We start from the raw sequence: 19,666 nt of genomic DNA, 5'->3' as shown, positions 1-19,666 counted from the left end.
AAAAACAAGTATCTTGTACTTTGACTCTTCTCATTTATGCAAAACATACATTTTGGTGTAAAAACGAGGGGGTTTTATATCTAAATGTGTTCACCTGGTCAACCATGCCTTAGACGTGTCTAGAATTCCTAGAAATTGCCTTTGAAAGATATTTTCTGATAAAGAAAAGTCACCACATAGTCACAAAGAACATTAGTGGGATCAGTTTTAATTGTGGAAAAACAAAAACAGTGGACACTAAATCCAATCAGAGCTCTGTCGCCGTTACAGATACAAATGTGCAGGCCACAGCAGTCGGAGCCTTTCCTAACTAACCCATCTGGAAGAGTTCACTCTGCACGAGCAGCTCTGTGTGTTTACATTCTGCTTATGAGTCGGTGTCTCATGCCAATGTGAAGTGCAATATTATATGCTAAACCAAAATGTTTTTTAAAGATGATAATGTAACACTTGTTTGACAGTAACACTGTTTTCTTTGTCGATGCCAATCCCTCACGATGCAAACATGTTAATGTTCCCTTTTGTATTGTTTCACCACTGAGCTCTACGGAAGATTTAAATCTATAATATATTAATGGAGAAACTTTTTATTAAACAAATGAAATTATCTCAAGTGTCAGAGATTTGCGTTTCACAGCGTGGTGTTTGTCACACACTCTGACATCAGTAGCCTCGGAGCTCTCGGTTTTCAGTGCTGGCGCTCCGATGACGGCGTCGGTCACCTTCCCCTGTTAAAGTCACGCTGCATGGAGTCACTCCTCACACTCTGGTTTCACTTCAGGCTCTAACACCTCCTGCAGTTTAAAAAATAATAATAAAGCCCAGCCTGTCCTGTCTAAGACAAAACGGCTGCTGAGAGAGTGTTTCTACAATATGTCCACTCACGGTTGTATCTGTTACACTGTTTGCTGTTTGTTCTGGAGGAGCGCTGTGAGGGCTGCCGGTAGCTCTGCTCGCTGCTCGCTGACTTAATGCTACAGTTAGAAGAGGACTCTGGCAGGGGGAGGAAGACGCGGTAAAAACAGCAGTCATTAAGAATAAGAAGGGCTATTTATCTGTTAAAGACATTATGTTTAGCACTCGTGTGGACTCTGTCACACGTGTAGCTGCCGCAGACATCAGTGATGATCTCCATCTGTGATCCTAACAGCATCGCTCCTCTATACCATCCCATTAAAACACCATTTGCACTATGCTTCATTTCCATGTATCCTCATTCATTATGGCCTGGAACTGACTCGTTCACAGAACATTGATAATTAATGGATGGGCTGAAGTGGCTGTTTTGGCTGAACTTTTGCCCAATGAGACAGTTCAGACATGTGGAGCAGGTCAGTTTGACAGTACTTTGGCTTCAACTGCCGCGTAATATCAAAGCCTTGGAAAATGTAGCCTGGATTTTACTGTGGGAAAAAGGCAAAATGTCATTTCATTGTTATGGTTTCCTGCATTTAATCTGAATAGTAGCAGTCAAAAACCGTGGATATGGGAGCCTAGCTGAGCTCAGAGAAAAAAGCGGTGTGTGCGCGCGCGCAAGTACCTGAGGCCGTGGAGAAGGTGGTTTCCAGCTGACTCCGTCTCCTCAGCAGCACCTCCTCTCTTTTCAGACCTGCCATATACTTGGAGTAGGACCACGACAGCTGAAGACAAATGCCCAGAAATCAAGTTGCATCAAACATGATTAGAAAAACGGTTCAATTAGAGCATCGAGTTTCTCCGTTATGGTCTGTGGTCGAGACTGACGAGGCCTTGTTTGGACTTTGTGTTGTCAGGGGGTTTTATTTTAGCATCTTGTGCTCCCACAGAAGGATATCGTTGATTTTGGTTTAAATTCATTTTTTTGAAACACATTTTCAGCTTTACCCGCACGACAAACACATGGCAGCTCCTCACCGTCTGTGTGGGTGTGAACAACACTCTGCTCCGTGTGCTCGACTGCTTTTTCTCACTTCTTTCTTCTGGTTCATTTGCTTCATCTCGATCATCATCATCCCCCTCCTCCTCATCATCTTCGTCATCCTCATCCTCTTCTGTAACACTGGTCTCTTGACTCTCCATGTCTTCCTGAACAAAGAGTTAGATTTTTGATTAAGTTTTTTTTTCCCCTCACAGATTTTTATGTTGTGTCGCTGTCATTTCCTCACCTGGGCTCTCCTCCTTCCTTTGTTTTTCTCTTCCTCCTCCTCTTCCTCCCTCCTTCTCTGTCTCCTTACTCTGGCTCTGTGCTTGACTCGTTTCTCCTGCAGCAGAGGAATAAGTTGCTCCTCTTGGATGCTGCTGATAAGCTCCTGAAACTCGGGCCAAAACTTCAGTAATTCATCAAACACTGACATCTACGGGCAGAGAAGAATAGCTTGAAGCACACATACAAGAGAAAAAAGTCTGTAAATGTTCGACCCGCACATGCGACGCGAGTACCTGAGCCTCTCGAAAGATGTAAGGGCCCAGCTCGTGGCGTTTCTCCAGAATGTGCTGAGCCTGCTGGGGAGGAATGTCTATCTGCAGGGCCGGGGGCATGGAAGAGTTGATGAAACAGCTGATGATTGTGGAGACTTTTTGCTGGATGGTGGCATCATCACTGTGGGAATGACAGAGGTCCTGCATTCAAAAGCAAAGAGGGAAAAGGAGGAATGAAAAGTAACATGGGAACAATTCTGTGTTCCCACTGTTCCACAAATGTTTGCAATCATTGAGGAATTTTTGTACCGAGATAGGAAAACTAGGGCTAGCTTCTTTTTTTGTTCCATATTCAAACTGCACATCAAGCATTTCTTACATTATTTTTGACTTGCTTTTAGAGTTGGACTCACAAATCATAGATATTGGCTCAGATGTACAGTAACACAGTAGGTTTGGCTAATAAAGACTTCTAAGCAGAGAGGGCAAAGTGTTCATTTAGAAACAGCAGTCAAATTTTAACAGACATTTCAAAGATCCACCGGTGCCTGGTTCTGGTTTACAGCTGAGGGAGACGAGAAAAGACTGAGAAAGCATTTGTTCTTATAGATATTACAAGATATTTTACCTTGTACCTCTGCACCTCTAACCAAAAGAGCACATCATTCTCCAGGAAGCCTCCCTTCGAGTAGACGAAGTCCTGGAACTGCTGGCAGGTGACAGGGTTGAGCAGGGTTTGTCGGAACAGCAGGATCTCTTTGGTGGAACTCATCCACAAGCCCTCGGCCTGCAGGGACACATGACGCAGGATTCCTTGGGTTATCTGTGACACGCCGTCCGCCATCACCTACCCCGATACAGTACAGGGTTCTCCTGTACAGCGGCTGACCTCTGAGTTCCACTCTTAGCTCACAGATACTGAGATAATGATACTCGTTATTTGCCAGTGATGACATCATGATCATAAACGTGATGGTCACAATCATGTATGAAAACGTCTTCCTGTAATCATCCTGCTCCTAATGTGAAATGTACATGTTTTATATCTGTGTCCTGCGATGAGAGGACGGGAACAGAGCTGTGTGGAAATCACTCCAAAAACTATTAAAGGAAGGTTAGTAATGATGCTTTAATCTTATTTATTCTGGATCCAATTTGAGAAAACTAACCCCAAGGCCAAAATGGTGTCTGACAAAGCCAGTGCATAAAGCCAAGTCATGAACTAAATCGCACATGCTTTCAGGCCAGGAAATGCCTTATTTTTATCCATTTAAAAAATATCCAGCTTCCCCTGGAGGATTTCTCCTTACCTTCCAGGCTTCTTTTCTTGCTCTGCGTTGACGGTGGACGTGCTGTGAGAGCCTGCCCGCCACCTCTTGTGGCTGCCACACACACACAAACACAAGCAAACAGGTCCAACGTCAGAAAGGGAGTATAACTAGGAACACTTCTCAGACCTCTCTACTGCTCCCTGTTGCTGGCTGTAACCAAAGCTCTGCCTGCACTTCTTTTTTTTCTTTTTTTTTAGACCTTTAACCTGCCCCACGTCTGCATTTCCTTCTATCTCCTCCTAGCGAGCTCTTTAGTTCCCTGATGTCATCCGTCTCAGACGACCTCGCCGTCTTCCTCGTCACCTCTTAACCAGCTTTTCCACCTTCCGCTCGTCTCCTCCTGCACGGTGTAATGCTAAACTGTGTCTGCCTCTCATTACCTAATGAGAGGATCAGTGTGACTAAACTTGATAACATAATGAAGCAGAATCCCAGGTTTATGGGTTTCCACCTGATGAGGCAACCTGAGAGAGTGACTGCAGGGTAATTGCGCATAATGGTTGCTCACGTAACATTAATGTGCGCCTGACTTCCTATATCAGTTTGCTCTCAGCACCATTACACTCCAGGAATCAAACACGTGCACGTGGTACAGCTGAAGCAGAAGATCAAAGGGGGTCAAAATCACTTCTACTCTTTTTAATCATTCAGTGTCTTAAATCTCCTGACCTTTGTTAAAGAGGCTTCTCTGCAGCATCGTTAATCTCAGTGTGCTCTGCTGACTTCGGTGACATCATGAAAGCGTATTAGAAGGCTGGATGTGTGCAAATAAACACAAGACAACTAGGAAATGTTGTAAGCTTTGCAATAAGTGATATTACAACAAATATTCAGCAAAACGGAAGAACAGTTCTCACTCAAGTGTAGGCTTCAGGAGAACAGTTTGCATTTACTTTACGACAGATATTATATATCATGACGGAGTTTATGTACAACTAAACTCTCATTAGGCCAGAGGTCTCTTTAAGAGAATTTTCCAGGTGTTTTACTCGAAACTGCAAATATCAACATGCTGAGGTCGCTGAAGTCCAAAGGATACTTCCCTATGGAATGTCTTTACAGCCGATCCAGTATTCAAACTTTGTCCTGCTGTTCAGGGAATCACCAAAATCTGTATACTTCACTCTGGAGATTATTTTGTATTAAAGGCACTTAAAGTTTAAAACCTTTTTAAAGTTAACTAAAGCTATCAGCAGCATGTGCACAAACTGCCATGACTGTGCAGTTTGCTGAATAGATGCCAGGTGAAGCTGAGCGACAAACGGGCCATGCTTTTGTAAAATACCTATTTTTACTACAACACGTACCAGGAATGAATGTAACCTTTAACTACATCATTAAGAACATGTTCTGTTACAACAGCGGCCTGTGAAAGGCAAAAAGGAAAAGAAATGGGGCTAAAAATATCTTTCAAATGCCTTCAGAGGTCACAGCAGCCAACCTGAGAAATTCCAGTTAGAATAGAAAAATATGTCCTTAGCTTATGATTGATGTAATCACAGTACTTAACTTTCGCCCTTGCACTCACAGTGTGTATAAATTCCACTGTTACTAACCATTGTTTTTCTCAAGTAATGGACCTTCAGTATAACCTGCATGAGTCAAATAGCTGATGATTCACTGGCGTCTTTTGTAAAGGAAAGTGTGAGAGTATGTCCACCTCTGGTCTGCGTTTCTGCCGTTCGATGAACTCTGTTGTGGACAGAAACAGAGGCAGCCATGTTTTCTCGATGTGATTCCTCACGACGTCCTGGATCTCCACGACGACTGGGTTTGAGAGGCACTCCAACTTCAGACGCTCAATTCCACCTGCCAAATGCAAAATCTGCACACAGACACACAGGAAAGAACACGGGGGAGTGCCGGCTCATGGCTGCACGTGTTTGAAGCAGACTGAACGGACACGTCTATAGATTTCTATACGAGGAACACATGACGGTCGAGGTGGACGGGAGAAAGAAAAACTGCCCACAGTGGGGAAACCCCACTGACAGCTCCTCTCCTTTGTGCTTCCTGCTGTGCTCTTCTTCATTCCCACAAACCCACTGCTCTCTTCATCTCCCCTCTTTCTGCTTTCTGTCTTCATGCATCGATTTGGCCGTGTCTCTCTTTTTATATCTCCTTTATAGTTTCTCTCATCTCATTCTGCACGCACACAGGCACGCGTGCACGCATACACTCGCTTCAGAAATGAGAACCAGTCATGGCACCGCGGTGGGAGTGAGCAGATGAAAGGGGGCCAATCTGTGACTGGATGACTGAGTGACTGAAGAATGAAGGGCCAAAGCAGTAAAGCTGTCAGTCTCTCTACATTGCTCACGCAGACAAGAACCAACACTGAGATGCAAGAACGGCAGCCAGGCCCGATCCTTCCACTGGAATTGGCTTTCTAATTCAAATCCTCAGTTCAAATATTTATTCTGATGGTATTTATGAGATGAGGATGACAAGTGACTAAAGAAAAAAAAATCAGACAAAAGATTCATGCCAACAAGTGCGCTGCATGCCTATCTGAACCCAAGAACAACATCAGACTATTGTTTAACTGCAACCGCTGTATGTATGCAGCAACCCAGGGATGAGACAAATGAATAGAAAAAAGATAAAATAGTGGCAAAAATATCTAACATCAACCTTTTTGCGTGGCAGTTGTACAAATTTCACTAATAGATTCTCTCATTACAGCTAAAAAAATCACATCAGAACCAGCGTCCTGTGACACGTAAGAAAAACAAACATCTCTGTGGGCCCAAAGAGAAAACCACGCCAACCGCTGCATGTCCCATCTACTCATCCTGACTACGCACCACACCCTCGTGGAGTAATCTTAGAACCCAGAAACCTCATCTCCCACTATAAACGTCAGGACAGATTTCATCCTACTGTCCTCGTTGCTGGAGCTGATCATCTCTGTCTTCTTGGATCTAAACATTCTCCTCTTCTTCTCCTTTTAATTCCAACCATGTTCTCTCATCTCCCGCTCGCTGCCAACACCCCGCTGTCAGAGCTGTCAGCGTCAAGTCTGCAGGAGTCCCGAGGAGGGAGATGGGGGAATTGTGTGAGAGCTGCAGCAGCCTCTGCTTATCAAATCTGGATGCTGATCCTCAGCTGGAGCTCAAATCCCATCTTGGAATAGTCATGTAACGGGCGGCCTGTTCCTACTTCCTCTGTCTCTGTGAGGCTTTCCCAGGAAGTTGACAATAACTCATATTCTTTGGAGTTGCTACTGAGCCAACATGAGTACGTTTAACATGGTTTTAAAATATTTAGATGGGCTGACTTACATCATTCTGTTGTTCTGTCATGGCAGGGCTGTCAGGGCCAAAGAAGTACTTCCTGTTGAGGTATCTGGCAGCAATCCATGCTGATCTCTCCTGCCTGATAGCCTTGTGCTGCCGAGGAGTCCTCCTATACTGCTCCAGATCCAGCCAGCACATCAGATGGATACTAAACAAAAGCAAATCCATTGGATGGTGTTTCCATATATATTTCATATTATAACTGTTTATGAATATTACAGGTAAAGTCTAAAATCTGCAGTTCACCTGGCGTTCTGATTTTGTAGGAAAGACATGAAGTGCCCGATCTCATGGCGGTGACGAAGTAAGGAGCCTAAACGGTAACCACGGTAATTTGGAGACACTCTGGACCAAGAGTCAGAAGTGTGTGTAGGTGTAATAGATGAAGCAGATAGCATGGAGCTGCACTGCTCCCCCTGCAGGACAGATGCAGCGAGAGGAGAGGAAGATGGAAACAGTGGGACGGATAGTGTCGAATCTAACTGACCACTTAAAGCACTTTAGACAACCAGACATTTTCACCCATTCACACAAAGATTCATCCAGCACTTCATCACTGAAGGTCCAGTTTTAAAATGCAAGCTGAGGACAAATCCTCAGTAAAATAAAGTTTTAAAGCTAAATGATGTTTCTCCTGCAAACCATGCTACATCCTGCCTCCTAGATGTTCGAAAGTCACCCTAAAGACCATTTGTTTTTGTTTTTTTTACCAGCGGTATGACATCATTGCAAATAATGCATCTGTGCCAAGTAAAGCAGTCTCATAGCAGTAGATAATCAACATTGTTACTAGGCAATACATTTTCACATTTATGTTTACACAGCCGTTTCACGCTCGCAGGTGTGTTTACTGCCTAATAACTCTCAGTGCGAGCATTTTATAGATCTTATTACTGCTGGATGCTGATCTGACCTGCTCCAGTCGCAGCTGTGATTCCTCGTACAGGCTGCACAGTTCTCTGTACTCCCAGCTGTCAATGGAGCGCACCTCCTCCTGCACAGCTACCTGCACACACACACACACACAAAAACTAAGCATTAAATATTTTCACGACTGATTTATCATTTAAATCATTTTTACAGTCAGAAACATCTGAGTGTCCATATTTCAAGGTTCTGAAATGTGAGAATTCGCTGCATTTCTTCGTCTTTTATGCTTTTAAATTAAAGTGAGTTGCAACTATCTAAATCCAATCCGCAAGGCTCTTTAGGAAACCTTACCCTCAAACTAACAAGCCTGATCGGTTTGATCTTTCTGGATTTCTAAACACAGCAACATAAACACTAGCACACACATGGGAAAGTCACTTTCTTGCTTGTCAAAAACCAGATGCTTATCCATGTTTAAAGCAATCTCTCCTTTAATTAGGCCTCAGTGTAATCAAACCTTCAGAAATACTCAAGGAAGTCTAGTTTCTCCACATAAACTGAAGTTTATGAAGCAGCGTGTGCTAATGCAGCGCTGCGGTTACCTGCTGGAAAGACTCTGTGTCCCTGTTGACCATCGTGGTCCACGCCTCCACCAGGATGTTCAGTGCGTGTTCCTCGACCCTATCAAATAGCTCCTCAAACGGGGGCATCAGTCTGTCATACACCTCCCTTCTCAACTTCTCATCAACACCAAAGCGCCTCCTGGCAGAGCTGAAAAGATATGTGGAGTAAAGGAACTGAGGAGAAGAGAGGAGACAAGAGGCGAGGAAAGAAGGAGTCATAAAACTGTATTAAGGTCAGAAACGTTTCTCTTCACCACCGCTGCGCTCTCTCGCACACAGTCTTCACTATCGCTCATCACTGCTGCCCTCACACCACATAAATGTCAGTCAGTTACCCCGCTTGGCCTCAGAATTATGGAAAGATCATCTAAATGTCACTGCTCTGGTGAACTAAAGGTTAACTGAAGGAAAATAGGTTTCACTGTGAGGTATTCTGGACCAGAACTGCCTGCTTTCCTCCCTGGGCCAGCTGCAGTCAGGCTGGGTGGTTCTGGGTGACTGGACTGGCGCAAAGCTGGGGGGGTCTGACTCACTTGTTTTTATGGGAGTTTAAATCTCTCCGCTTAGTGTGAGGGGGTGAAGAGGGCTGAAAGAGAAGCAGAGAGGAGAATGGGAGTGGCAAGCTAACAGATCACGTACACAAGGGCAGGTGAGTGTGTGTGTGAGTGTGTGTGTGTGCGTGCGTGCGTGCGTGCGTGCGTGCGTATGCGTAAAAGGGAGAATAATAGAAAATCTAATACACAACCTCTGTTTTATTGCCTTTTAACTACTGGCTGCTTATTTAAGACATCTGATCTCCTCAGCTTTACCTTATTATAACTGGTGATTTTTTCCTGGCATCCTCTCTAATTGAGCTCTCTTTATCTCTCTCAATATTTTATTATTCTTTTATTAGAGGCATATAACCAAATACACCTAAATATACAGACCCAAGATTTCATATTTCATGCAAAAACACTGCATGTGCTTCTTGTTTCCTGCAGTAACTGTACTAAAAAGCCAACATTAGCATCAAACTGAATGAATTAGTGTCATATCTTTGTGTGGTGCATACACACTGACAGTGATAACAGCTTGTGTGTTTGCGTGTGCTGACCTGTGCCTCTCTCTGCACTCTGTAAGGGTCCAGACCATCCTGGTAGAAGAGCTCACGGTAATACTGCAGGTCAGTCCAGAAGTAAAGGGCATTCACCCACAGCTGGGACAGGAAAACAGTGTTGAACATGTCAAAAACCCTGTCAGCTGACTTATATTTACATGTACTTCAATCCATTAATGTGAATTTATAACGGTTAGAGCACAAGTTAGTGGTTGGGTCAAGCTTTAAAAAGAAACAGTTTCCATACATGAGCCCAGATTCTTAATCTATGTGGCACAGGGTAAAACATAAGCTACACATAATTGTATGAAGGAGAATGACAGCAATGCATTTCACAAACAAATAGCACAAAGCAACCTGCCATCATCTACAGCAGCACAGCACTGTGGAGAACTGCAAACAATAGTCTTAGCTGCTCAGCTGAAGAAACTCTTTGGCACCACTTTTAAATTACCTCGAGCTTCTTTTTTTCTGCCTCATGTTCTCTAAAACAGTTCGTTAACATCTGCAGCTGTTTGTACCTGGTTTCCAGATTGTTCGCAGAAGTGTGTGAAGTATGAGCCAGCACGAGACTCAGCACAAAGAGCCTGCAGCATCTTTTCCATCATTGTGGTGCACTGTAGTTGACTTCTGCTGGACATCACCTGATGAAATACAATACAAAAACTTTAAATGCAATATAGCGTTTATATAAAATAACTAGGTAAAGCTGGAGTGAAAACTAGTTGATTTTCATTTGTTTTGGCTTTAAAATTATTTTCCCACAGTACATTGTTTAGTCACTACAAAAATCTATCAAAACAGGTGAATCCTTAGCGTGCAAAGACACAGCTTGAATAGTTTTCCCGTTTGTCTCTGTTTTGTATGTTTTTAGACTGCAAAAGATGTTTGATAAATCACTTCCTGCAGTGGTTCACAAATCAGGAGATGGCAGTGGGAGAGGACCCCAGCAGGGTGTAGAGTGCATGCAGGAGGAGCATGGATGACTAGAGGGAGAAACTACCAAGTTGAACAATTTATACAAGTATAAACAAGATGTGGCCATCGGCACAGAACGCTCGTAAAGACCGTGTTTTGTGGTTTACCGACACTATTTTATCCCTGTATGCACTTTCTCAACCTGCACTGATATGAGTTAAAGATGTGAACACTCTGCAGATGCTCATCAAAGGTCTCAGTATGTTTCAAATGAATCACGCATATGAGGCAGCACGGTGGCACGGTGGTTGGCACGGTGGTTAGCACTGTTGCCGCACAGCAAGAAGGTCCTGAGTTCAATTCCACCATCAGGCCGGGGTCTTTCTGTGTGGAGTTTGCATGTTCTCCCCGTGTTTGCGTGGGTTCTCTCCGGGTACTCCGGCTTCCTCCCACCGTCCAAAGACATGCAACTTGTGGGGATAGGTTAATTGGATAATCCAAATTGCCACTAGGTGTGAATGTGCGAGTGAATGTGAGTGTGAATGGTTGTCTGTCCCTGTGTGTTGGCCCTGCGACAGACTGGCGACCTGTCCAGGGTGTACCCTGCCTCTCGCCCTATGACTGCTGGGATAGGCTCCAGCGCCCCCCGCGACCCTGAAAAGGATAAGCGGAAGCGAATGGATGGATGGATAAAATCTATCTTTTAATCCTTTTTTACTGCTGACTGATAAAAACTCTGGGTTGTTTATTCATGATGCTTTTGTGGGCTTGATTTCCTGCCATAAAGCTTATAAGCACATAGTAACATATATCTCAATACACCTACCTGTGTACGGACAGTATGGGAAGACTGGGGCGAGCTGCTGTCAGTTCGTAAGAACGTTGAGCAACAGCGAGGCTGTGAGCCCAAAGAAGAGCTGTAACACCACCCTGTCCTCAGCTCCACATCAGAGGAGTTACTATGGTCTTCCTGATGGCACAGAGATGTCCAGAACCGAGGAACCCTGCAGAAAAGAGAGGGGGCATAATTTCATTAGAAGATTTAGACACATGCAAAATTATAACATATGAAAACCCAGTTTATACAGAACACAATCAACAATTATACAAGACAACAAAATAATAAATGTAATACAGGAGTAAATGTAAAGGTCATTTTTATGGATGCATTCTAGACACAGTCACTGACATTTAGAAGATAAACACTGCAAATCTCACCAGTAGTGGAGCAGAGGCTCAGTGAGGCAGGTCTGAACTGAGCGCAGTTTGTCCTCTGTCCAGCAGGGGGAGGTAGTCAGTCCCAGTCTGGAGAGCAGCTCCGCATTCAGACTGAACTGACTGCTGCTCAGCAGGTAGCAGCTTCTCATGAGAACCAAATACCTGAAACAATACCACATTGAAAATTTATTTCACTTAACAAAAGACAAATTCTGCTTGAATATTTAGAACTTTTCGAGCTGCAGAATAAGACAGGTGTGTTTACCTGTGCTTCCGCTCTTTGTCCCGTGCAGCCTTCAGTCTCTCTATATCCATCCAGAGATTAAGGAGCTTCTCTCCTGACGTTCCTTGTAAAAACTCCCTAAACTTATCCAAGCTTCCATAGAAACCTGTATCATTGCAACAAGTATAAGGGACATCTTCCTGGTTTGTGGCTCTGCTCCCCTCTTCCTGATCCTTCTTATCCCATCCACACCCCCTCTTGCCACGTTGACTTCTCTCTTTCTCCCCCTCCAGTCTTCCTCTGTTGAGATGTCGGTTAAGGTCACATTTACAGGATCTGTCTGTGCTGCTACAGTTTGCCTGATCTCCTGACTTGCTGAAGCACTCCCAAGTGTCTGCCTGGTTCGGACCATCCGTTACATTCATTGTGTCTTTAAGCACCTGTTCAGTCACTTGGACAGCCAGGTACTCCAAGTGTTGTTCGGGAGAATGAGATGCCAGGCTACTGATCTCTTTTAGGTGTTTCTCTTTACTAACAGATGATAGCCCAGAGCAGACACCCAGCTCTGTTTGTGAGCTCTTAAGTTCCTGAGGTTTCCCACTTTGAAGGTGAGCAGAGGAGAAACCTGATGAGGACAAAGGGGGAAAGGAACACAGGCTTTCTGGCTCAGACCAGCTGGAGTAACATCTGGTTGAGTCACTGCTTTTTGGAATAAGTTGTTCCTTTTGCAGAGATGTTAGACATGTAAGATTGCGTGTGCTCATAAACCCTGAGATGTGAGGAAATAAAAACATGGGACACACATAGTTCTTATTTTTATACTCACAGGATACAAACACATTTTGTTTTGCTGCACTGCGGGACAAGACATTTACTACATTAGTATTACCCGTGTTTAATTTTAAGGAACGCAGTTGAGGGGCTGACAGGGTGGTCCGAACTGAACTGCTTTTCCTTCTGTGAATACACAAGTTTGGGTCCCACTGAAGCAGAAGCTTGGCTAGTCTGGGGAAAATCACAGAGAGAGGAGGCACTGCCAGTTGGAAAATACACAAGCAAGATTTCTTAAAAACATTCTTTTTTTAAATTCAGTTGAATTCAGTTTTATTTAAATACAATATCAGTTGTCTCAAGGCCCTTTTTATTGTAAGAAAAAGACCCTACAATAATACAGAGAAAACCCCACAATCAGATGAGAAAGTGCTTGGCAGCAGTAGAAAGGAAAAACTCCCTTATAACAGGTAGAAACCTCTCAGGTAGGCACAGCCATGTGCCACAGCTGGTGAGGCAGAGAGACGAGACAAAAGATTCAAAAGAATGGCCTGTAAATGGCTGCTGTTGTATTGCTTCTTCTATGTGCAGCCTATAAGTTAGCATGGCTCTCTCTGCAGAGATTCTTGAAGCCTTTAGGCTTCTTAAAAGACGGAGAAGAGATTAGTCTCAGATCTGAAAGTAGCAATCTTAAATCGATACTTCTTTTAGAAGTTAAAACACTTGCAAACTAAACTAAAAAGAGACCCAGACTTTACTTGTTCATCATAAAATAAGGAGACAGCAAAGTCAGCATCAAGGCATCTTAGCACACTGTCTGGATACTGCAAAGAAATCACATTTCATAGGTAAAGAGAAAATGTAGGTAAAAATGAGATGAAACTTGCCTGCAAAACAAATGCATTAAAACATTTGTTTCAACAGGATTTAACACTTTACCTGTATTCATGATAACAATCACTTTGAAGGAAAAAGGGGAATCTTTCCTTTTTGATCCACTGCATTCCTCGCTCTCTGTCCAGGCACTGTGAATGTCAGGGACAAGTTCTTCAATCCAGTATAGAGATTTCTACCCCTCCATACAAACACACACAAACATTTTGCTAGCAGCTACTTACACAGACAGCGTAATGATTGTCTATTGGGGGCATTTTGGTGAGCAGTGACGGGTCAACAGCAAGAAGCTGTGATTTTCTGTTGTAAAGGGCTGATCGGATTCTTGTGGAGACAAACTCTGCCGCTCTACTCGCCATCTCAAACAGCCCCGTCTCCCGGTTGTACCGCAAAGCCTCTGGGAAAGACTGGCAAAAACATGCGAAGGTAAGAAAACTGCTTTGAGCCATGTCAAAGTTCTGCATATCTATGTCAGGCCTACATTACCGGCGCACTTAGGAAATCATTGAAGAAGTGAGCCAGTACAGCATCAGAGGCCAGAGAGCTCTCCTGTGTGAAGATCAACATTAAAACGCTTAAAAAACAAACATTCTGTCCGAGCTGTAACAGACTGGGGAAAATATGAGGAATCTAAACTTTTACTCACAAAACTGTCCACAGTAAGGCGGAGAAACTCTTGCAAAGAGAAAGAAAAACTCAAATTTCCAACACGCTAGTTGTAAAAACATGAGTAAACTGAGATGTGTTTAAAGTGCTGCTCTTACCTGTTGAAATGAATCCACACATGCCTTTCCTTAAAAATAAAAATGGCAGACAGTACTTTCAGACGGGCTTACTCAGAAAGTCAAACTCAATCACTGTGAGTCCAGGTTGCTATGGAAGTGGACGCATTTTCAAAACACGGGGGGGCAGTAAAAGTTTAACCAGACAGGACCAGAGAAATTAATGCAATTTAGAGTTTCTTCTTTAATACCCCAGGATCGATTTATTCGAGATAATTCAGAGATTACTTTAAAGTTCTAAGTATCTAAGGTGTGTATATATATATATATTTTTTTTTTTTTGGGGGGGGGGGGGGGGGGTTAAAATAAAACTCCTTTCGCAGTGAAAGTGTCAAACCACTAGGTGGCACCAAAGACTGATTTGTACATGTTACAGCGACATACACAATCCTCACAAATGTGACGCAGCACACGGGTAGGGGAAGAAAAGAAGAAAAAAAAAAAGGTTTTACTATATATCAAGTTTATTTTAAAACCGATCTAGAAAACATGTTTGTAAAAGCTGAAAATCTCAATAGCTCCAAAACAAAAAACCCAACATGCTGTACAGTCAGTGCATAGAAAAATACAACAGTAAAATGAAATCCTTTTATCTGCTGGTAAAACCTCCTTCAGTGCATAATTTAAAAAAAATATACAAGTAAGAACTATATCAAAAAAGGAAAGGGGTAGGATGGGATAAGTAAAGAAATACAAACAAACATTGAAGAGTACAGACACCGCACGTACTACACATCTGTTTCCTCGCTGCTTATTGCCATCTATAAACTTGCAAAAAATAGATATTATTAAAGTGACTTCATGAAGCAGGAATAATTTGTTCATAGTCTTTTAACATTGCGCTTGCTTTGAGCGCTTCCGGGAAGTATGTCCTTTCTGCGACGGCCTGCAGAGTGACTACCGCACTCTCTAGAGCCGTGAGAAGTACACAAGCATGACATGCAAAACTGGAATCCACAGTCAGCTCTGCTGCACACTCCCTCTCTTTTGCCTGAATGGCATCTTGCGGGATGCTGACATCTCGGACAAGGCTTGAGGCACTCATCATTGAAGAGGGTTTTAGCAACCTGAGAGGAAAAAGAAGTTATTAAAATAACTTTGATAAATGTTTGATGAGAAATGCCTCAAAGCATGACTGTACCATGTTCAAGAAAATGCAGTTTAATGGATTTGTAACTTACCTCCAGAAATTTATCCCGTTTGCTGCTGCTGTCTGAATGCAAGGCGCTGAGCTGCAGTGGCGTTAAAGCCCTGCTTCCTGACTGTGGAGTGCAGTAGCTGGAGGTCCTAGACTGGGCCTGAACTGTCTTCAGAGCTGATCGCTTAAGCAACATGGCTCTGGTCTCTGCATCAGCGACATGGACAGCAGCACCAAGCTATAAGACGACAACAAATAAGTTCAGAGTCATTTCAGTGACAGTGATGGAGATTGTGATAACGCCGACTCATTTTGATGTACGTATGCACTGATGACCACAGAGCAAAGACTGCGATAACAGAGATGTTGTGTTTAACTGAAAACACAGAAAGCTAAATGCTACAGAGCTGAACAAACACTCTTATAAGCAGGGGTGCACATAAGTGGTCCGCAGGTGCGCATTCGCTGTCAAAATAGGAAGCGAATAAGATAAGAGGCTGAAATGGGCGTTTGCATACATATAAAAAGGCACAGTTTTTGTCCGCTAGAGTGGGATTTTCACGGCATATTCTGCACCACATCTCTGTGCGTTCATCATTTGTTTGAAGCCAGCTCACCTCCTGCAACCACTTTTCCGAGAATACGCGCTTCTTTTGCTGTTCGGACTCCTGACATTTCTTTGGAGGTGGAGGAACACCAAAGCAATTTCTTAAAGGAGTTTGCTTCTTCAACATTTTTAAGAGTTCTAAACAAATGTGTGTCCTCCTCCAGAAAATCTTATGTACGCAAACGCGCGTTGCAACTTCTTATCTGGTGCACGTCTTTTATTTTGACAGCAAATGCACACCTGCGGACCACTTATGTGCAGCCCTGCTTATAAGACCTTTAGCCATAGCCTGGCTCTTACCTCAAGAGCAGCCTCCACTTGACTCAGGTGGCTTCTTCTCATTGTGCTAGCTAGCTTGTCTTGCTGGAGAATTTGATTCCAGCTTTTGCAAACACAGCTGCACCTGTGAAAAACAACAAAGTATGAGAGAAATATTTTCAGCTCACTAAACTTTTTAGACAACACAAGTTTGTAATGCAAGCTAAACTCCACTGATTTTACTAATAATTGCATCGTTTATACAACATAAACACTGTTATAACAACATGTATGTTTCAGCTCAGCGTCAATCACCTTGCGATCATTCTACAGGACTCTGAATTATTCTTTACTCCATTAAAAATGTAGTCATGATTTTATTAATCAGTGACCAAATGGGAAAGGAGCTGCAACCTGTGGCAAGTAAGCATGGATGATATGCGCTGTAAAACATTGTGTGAATAAAAATGTATATTTGGAAACATCACCTATAGACACTCTCAGAGTCCATCTGGCAGAGTATAACAGCCAGGATGTGCCTGAGGTTCCTCTTCATCAGCTCTGTGAGTATGTCCACCTTCTCCAGGCCCATCTTCCTGCCAATCAGCCCTGCCAATGGCATAGTGGTCCGAAGAGTGCTTGGGGTCTTGGTCAGTGCTGCTGCAGACTTCAGCTGCTCTTTCAGGCTTGGACTTTGACCAGCCAACATCTGGGCATGGTGCTGACACATAGCTTGAACCAGCTGCAGCGCTGGAGTCAGAGAGAGGTTAACTGGAGTCATCCTGAGTGGTGTGATATCTGGATTGCCAAAATCTGTAGAACAAGGGGTCATGTCTTGTGCCTTGGTTTTAGTCACTCTTTGTGGGGTGGTATAATCTTTTTTTGCTGAGCCCAAGCGATCAGAGCTCACGGCATTACCACATTTAACAGAGAGGACACTGCGAGGGGTGATATCCCCAGCAAAAACCTCATCCTCTTTAGAATGGCTGTAACATTGATAAGGATGTTGATGCTTTCTGTCCGTTGGGTCTTCCTCAGACTGAGAGCCACCTTCTTTAAGCGTAGAGAGCCTGTGCTGACGCTGCAAACGGGAGCGGCGCCTTCCCTCTGTTGGATTTGGAGTTTCAGAGTTTCCTTTGGAGGCAGACAGCAGCAGCTCCTGGAACGAGCCATCATGGTCCACTGTGGAGTCTTGCGATTTATCAAGAGTCACTGAGCTGAAACCGCTGTCCTCACTCAACGACCTGTTTAAAAGTCAGAAAGGAGTTAATCCGTGTTTAAATATTTTAAAGTTTTATTTTCTTCGTCAATAAAACACATACCTGATATAGCTGGGTGTATGTGCAGATGATGGTGTGCACAAGACACTTGAGCCATTATATAGATTATCTGTCATGCTGCCCAGTGGTGACTGAGAGTTTTCTTTAGAGATGGGCAGGAATTCGTTGAAGCCTGGAGTCTTGACATTACATTGACCAGATGCAAAAATGTGTTCACTCATGTCTAGATCTGTGAGTGAGGCTTCTTTCTCAAAACTGGGAAGGTGACAACAGTTGTGCTTGCCATCTTCAAGAGTTGAGGTCCTCACCTGTGTGAACAGAACACGGCGCTTCCTGCCTGATAGTGGCAGGTCCTGGTCCACTTTTAAAGTGCTTGATGCCCCCATCTCAGTGTCTACAGAGTCAAATGATGTATTCAAATAGGGTTCAGACCCACTGACAGGGGATTCAATCCCTCTGGTGCACGGTGATCTTGTGTTGTCATTTTTGACATCTACAGTGGGTTTACACAGTAGAAGTCTCTGTCGCAGCGAGGTATTCCTTTTGCATATTTTAGGAGTTTCACACCAGCTTACAGCTGAAACCTTCCTGGAGTCTCTGCCCAAAAATCTGACTTGTTCTCGGATCTTCTTTGGCGTGACAGAAACCCGGAGGTTCTCTTTGGGCGTTTCATCCAGTTCCACCGGAGACAAAGACCTACATGAATCAGCTCCACTGGTGCTGTGTGGGCTCTGGAAAAAACCTGAGTATCCACTGTCAGAGCAGTCATCGTAGCAGTGCTGCCCTTTAGAGCCATCAAGATAAAGACTAGATTCAGGAGTGCACTGCATCTTCCTCCTGAGTGCGCCAACAAACCTTAGCCTGGCCTCCAGGGGATTACAAGTCACCTGGAGTGAAACAGAATATAATAAACAGAACTACTTCAGCACAGCAAATATGAACTTAAAGAGACCGTAAACACATACAACGCTAGCTTAAATACTTTTAAAAACTATATTTTTAAAAGGCGTCTCATGCTGGACTGACTTACAGTAAAATAAAAGTTATCTCCCGAATCTTACGGTGGTTTTCAGTGTATAAAAGTAGCAGTTTGTATATCAGAAAGCAACAGACAGCTGATTTATCTCTGATCCTTCTCAGCTGTTTCATCCGCGTTGCTATGAGAGCGCGTGCTGCTGCCGATTTAAATCCCCCCGTCTCGTGCCCTCTCTGATGCCGCTTTAAAGAGCTCCATAACCGCCAAAAGACACCGACAGAGCCCGACTGACAGTATACACCACCTTTAACATCATTTTACTCCTCGTTATTTTCACACTTAATTCCGTCTGAAGAAATATGACAAGGCAAAATTATTTGGTAAACACACGCAAAACTGATATTAGTAAAATTCATCCAAAAGCAAAACAAAACAAAAACCCGACGACGTTTCGTGCGTGCGCATTTTACAGTGTAATTTCACCCTCTATGCTAGTTCAGAGGGTCAGAGCAGCCATTTTAACAAGACATGACAGGATAAAAACCGGTTCCAGAATTAAAAGCAGTGATGCTCCGTCAAAGCTGAAATAGCCTCCTGTTAATGTGACTGAAGGGGACCCGGAATGGCACAGTGAATGACTAATCAGTTACACCTGTGTTAAGCCTGAAATGCCATGCAAAAATGATTGCCATTAAAAAACAAACAAACAAACAAAAAAAAAAAAAACAAAAAAAAAAAACTGTGGGCCTCGTAAAACACCTGTCAAACACCGAGTTATAATTAAAGAAAAAAAATGTGGCTGACATTTTTGTCTGCCATCCACGTTTACTAACATAACGTTGTTAGCCTCCTGAAACTAGAACCAGTACGAGGTAATGTCGGTGAATTCCACGCACCTGTACCTTAAGCTCGACAAAATAATCTTCTTCGGGAATAAACGCGCTTAATATTTAACAAATACCTACCTGAAGTTAAAACGGGG

The 19,666-nt window shown here is 43.4% G+C and overlaps 2 protein-coding genes across 2 annotated transcripts; both read right to left on the bottom strand.

Moving 5' to 3' along the window:
* Nucleotides 1-663: 663 nt before the first annotated feature.
* rgs22 (regulator of G protein signaling 22) lies at nt 664-14,429 on the bottom strand. The gene is made up of 25 exons (XM_085366793.1): nt 14,408-14,429; nt 14,290-14,318; nt 14,130-14,192; nt 13,868-14,050; nt 13,689-13,774; nt 12,868-12,983; nt 12,021-12,747; nt 11,756-11,917; nt 11,364-11,541; nt 10,141-10,263; nt 9,617-9,718; nt 9,054-9,106; nt 8,500-8,668; nt 7,941-8,033; nt 7,274-7,443; nt 7,013-7,175; nt 5,389-5,553; nt 3,708-3,779; nt 3,026-3,184; nt 2,419-2,598; nt 2,145-2,333; nt 1,894-2,064; nt 1,541-1,640; nt 886-993; nt 664-728 (listed from the first exon to the last, which is right to left on the bottom strand). The coding sequence occupies exons 1-25, from the start codon at nt 14,427-14,429 to the stop codon at nt 664-666; spliced, it is 3,648 nt and encodes a 1,215-aa protein (XP_085222919.1).
* An 817-nt stretch (nt 14,430-15,246) lies between these two features.
* Nucleotides 15,247-18,538, bottom strand: fbxo43 (F-box protein 43). Its single transcript, XM_085365018.1, has 5 exons — nt 17,751-18,538; nt 16,917-17,672; nt 16,471-16,573; nt 15,607-15,801; nt 15,247-15,492 (listed from the first exon to the last, which is right to left on the bottom strand). The coding sequence occupies exons 1-5, from the start codon at nt 18,536-18,538 to the stop codon at nt 15,247-15,249; spliced, it is 2,088 nt and encodes a 695-aa protein (XP_085221144.1).
* Nucleotides 18,539-19,666: the final 1,128 nt, after the last annotated feature.

Source organism: Diplotaxodon limnothrissa, linkage group LG11, assembly GCF_057381915.1.
Source record: "Diplotaxodon limnothrissa isolate DT_005_m linkage group LG11, D_limnothrissa_male_GT1.1, whole genome shotgun sequence".
Taxonomy (NCBI): Eukaryota; Metazoa; Chordata; class Actinopteri; order Cichliformes; family Cichlidae; genus Diplotaxodon; species Diplotaxodon limnothrissa.
The sequence above is the reverse complement of the archived record's forward strand: the minus strand, read 5'-3'. Positions and strand labels throughout refer to the sequence as shown.

Coding starts and splice junctions, on each gene's coding strand:
- rgs22 (XM_085366793.1), bottom strand. CDS start 14,429: ATGTGTGGATTCATTTCAACAG. Junction 12,748..12,867: donor TTCCTTAAAATTAAACACGG/GTAATACTAATG, acceptor CTCACATCTCAG/GGTTTATGAGCACACGCAAT. Junction 8,034..8,499: donor ACACAGAGTCTTTCCAGCAG/GTAACCGCAGCG, acceptor GTGTGTGTGCAG/GTAGCTGTGCAGGAGGAGGT.
- fbxo43 (XM_085365018.1), bottom strand. CDS start 18,538: ATGCAGTGCACTCCTGAATCTAGTCTTTATCTTGATGGCTCTAAAGGG. Junction 17,673..17,750: donor CATACACCCAGCTATATCAG/GTATGTGTTTTA, acceptor ACTTTTAAACAG/GTCGTTGAGTGAGGACAGCG. Junction 16,574..16,916: donor GACTCTGAGAGTGTCTATAG/GTGATGTTTCCA, acceptor TGTTTTTCACAG/GTGCAGCTGTGTTTGCAAAA.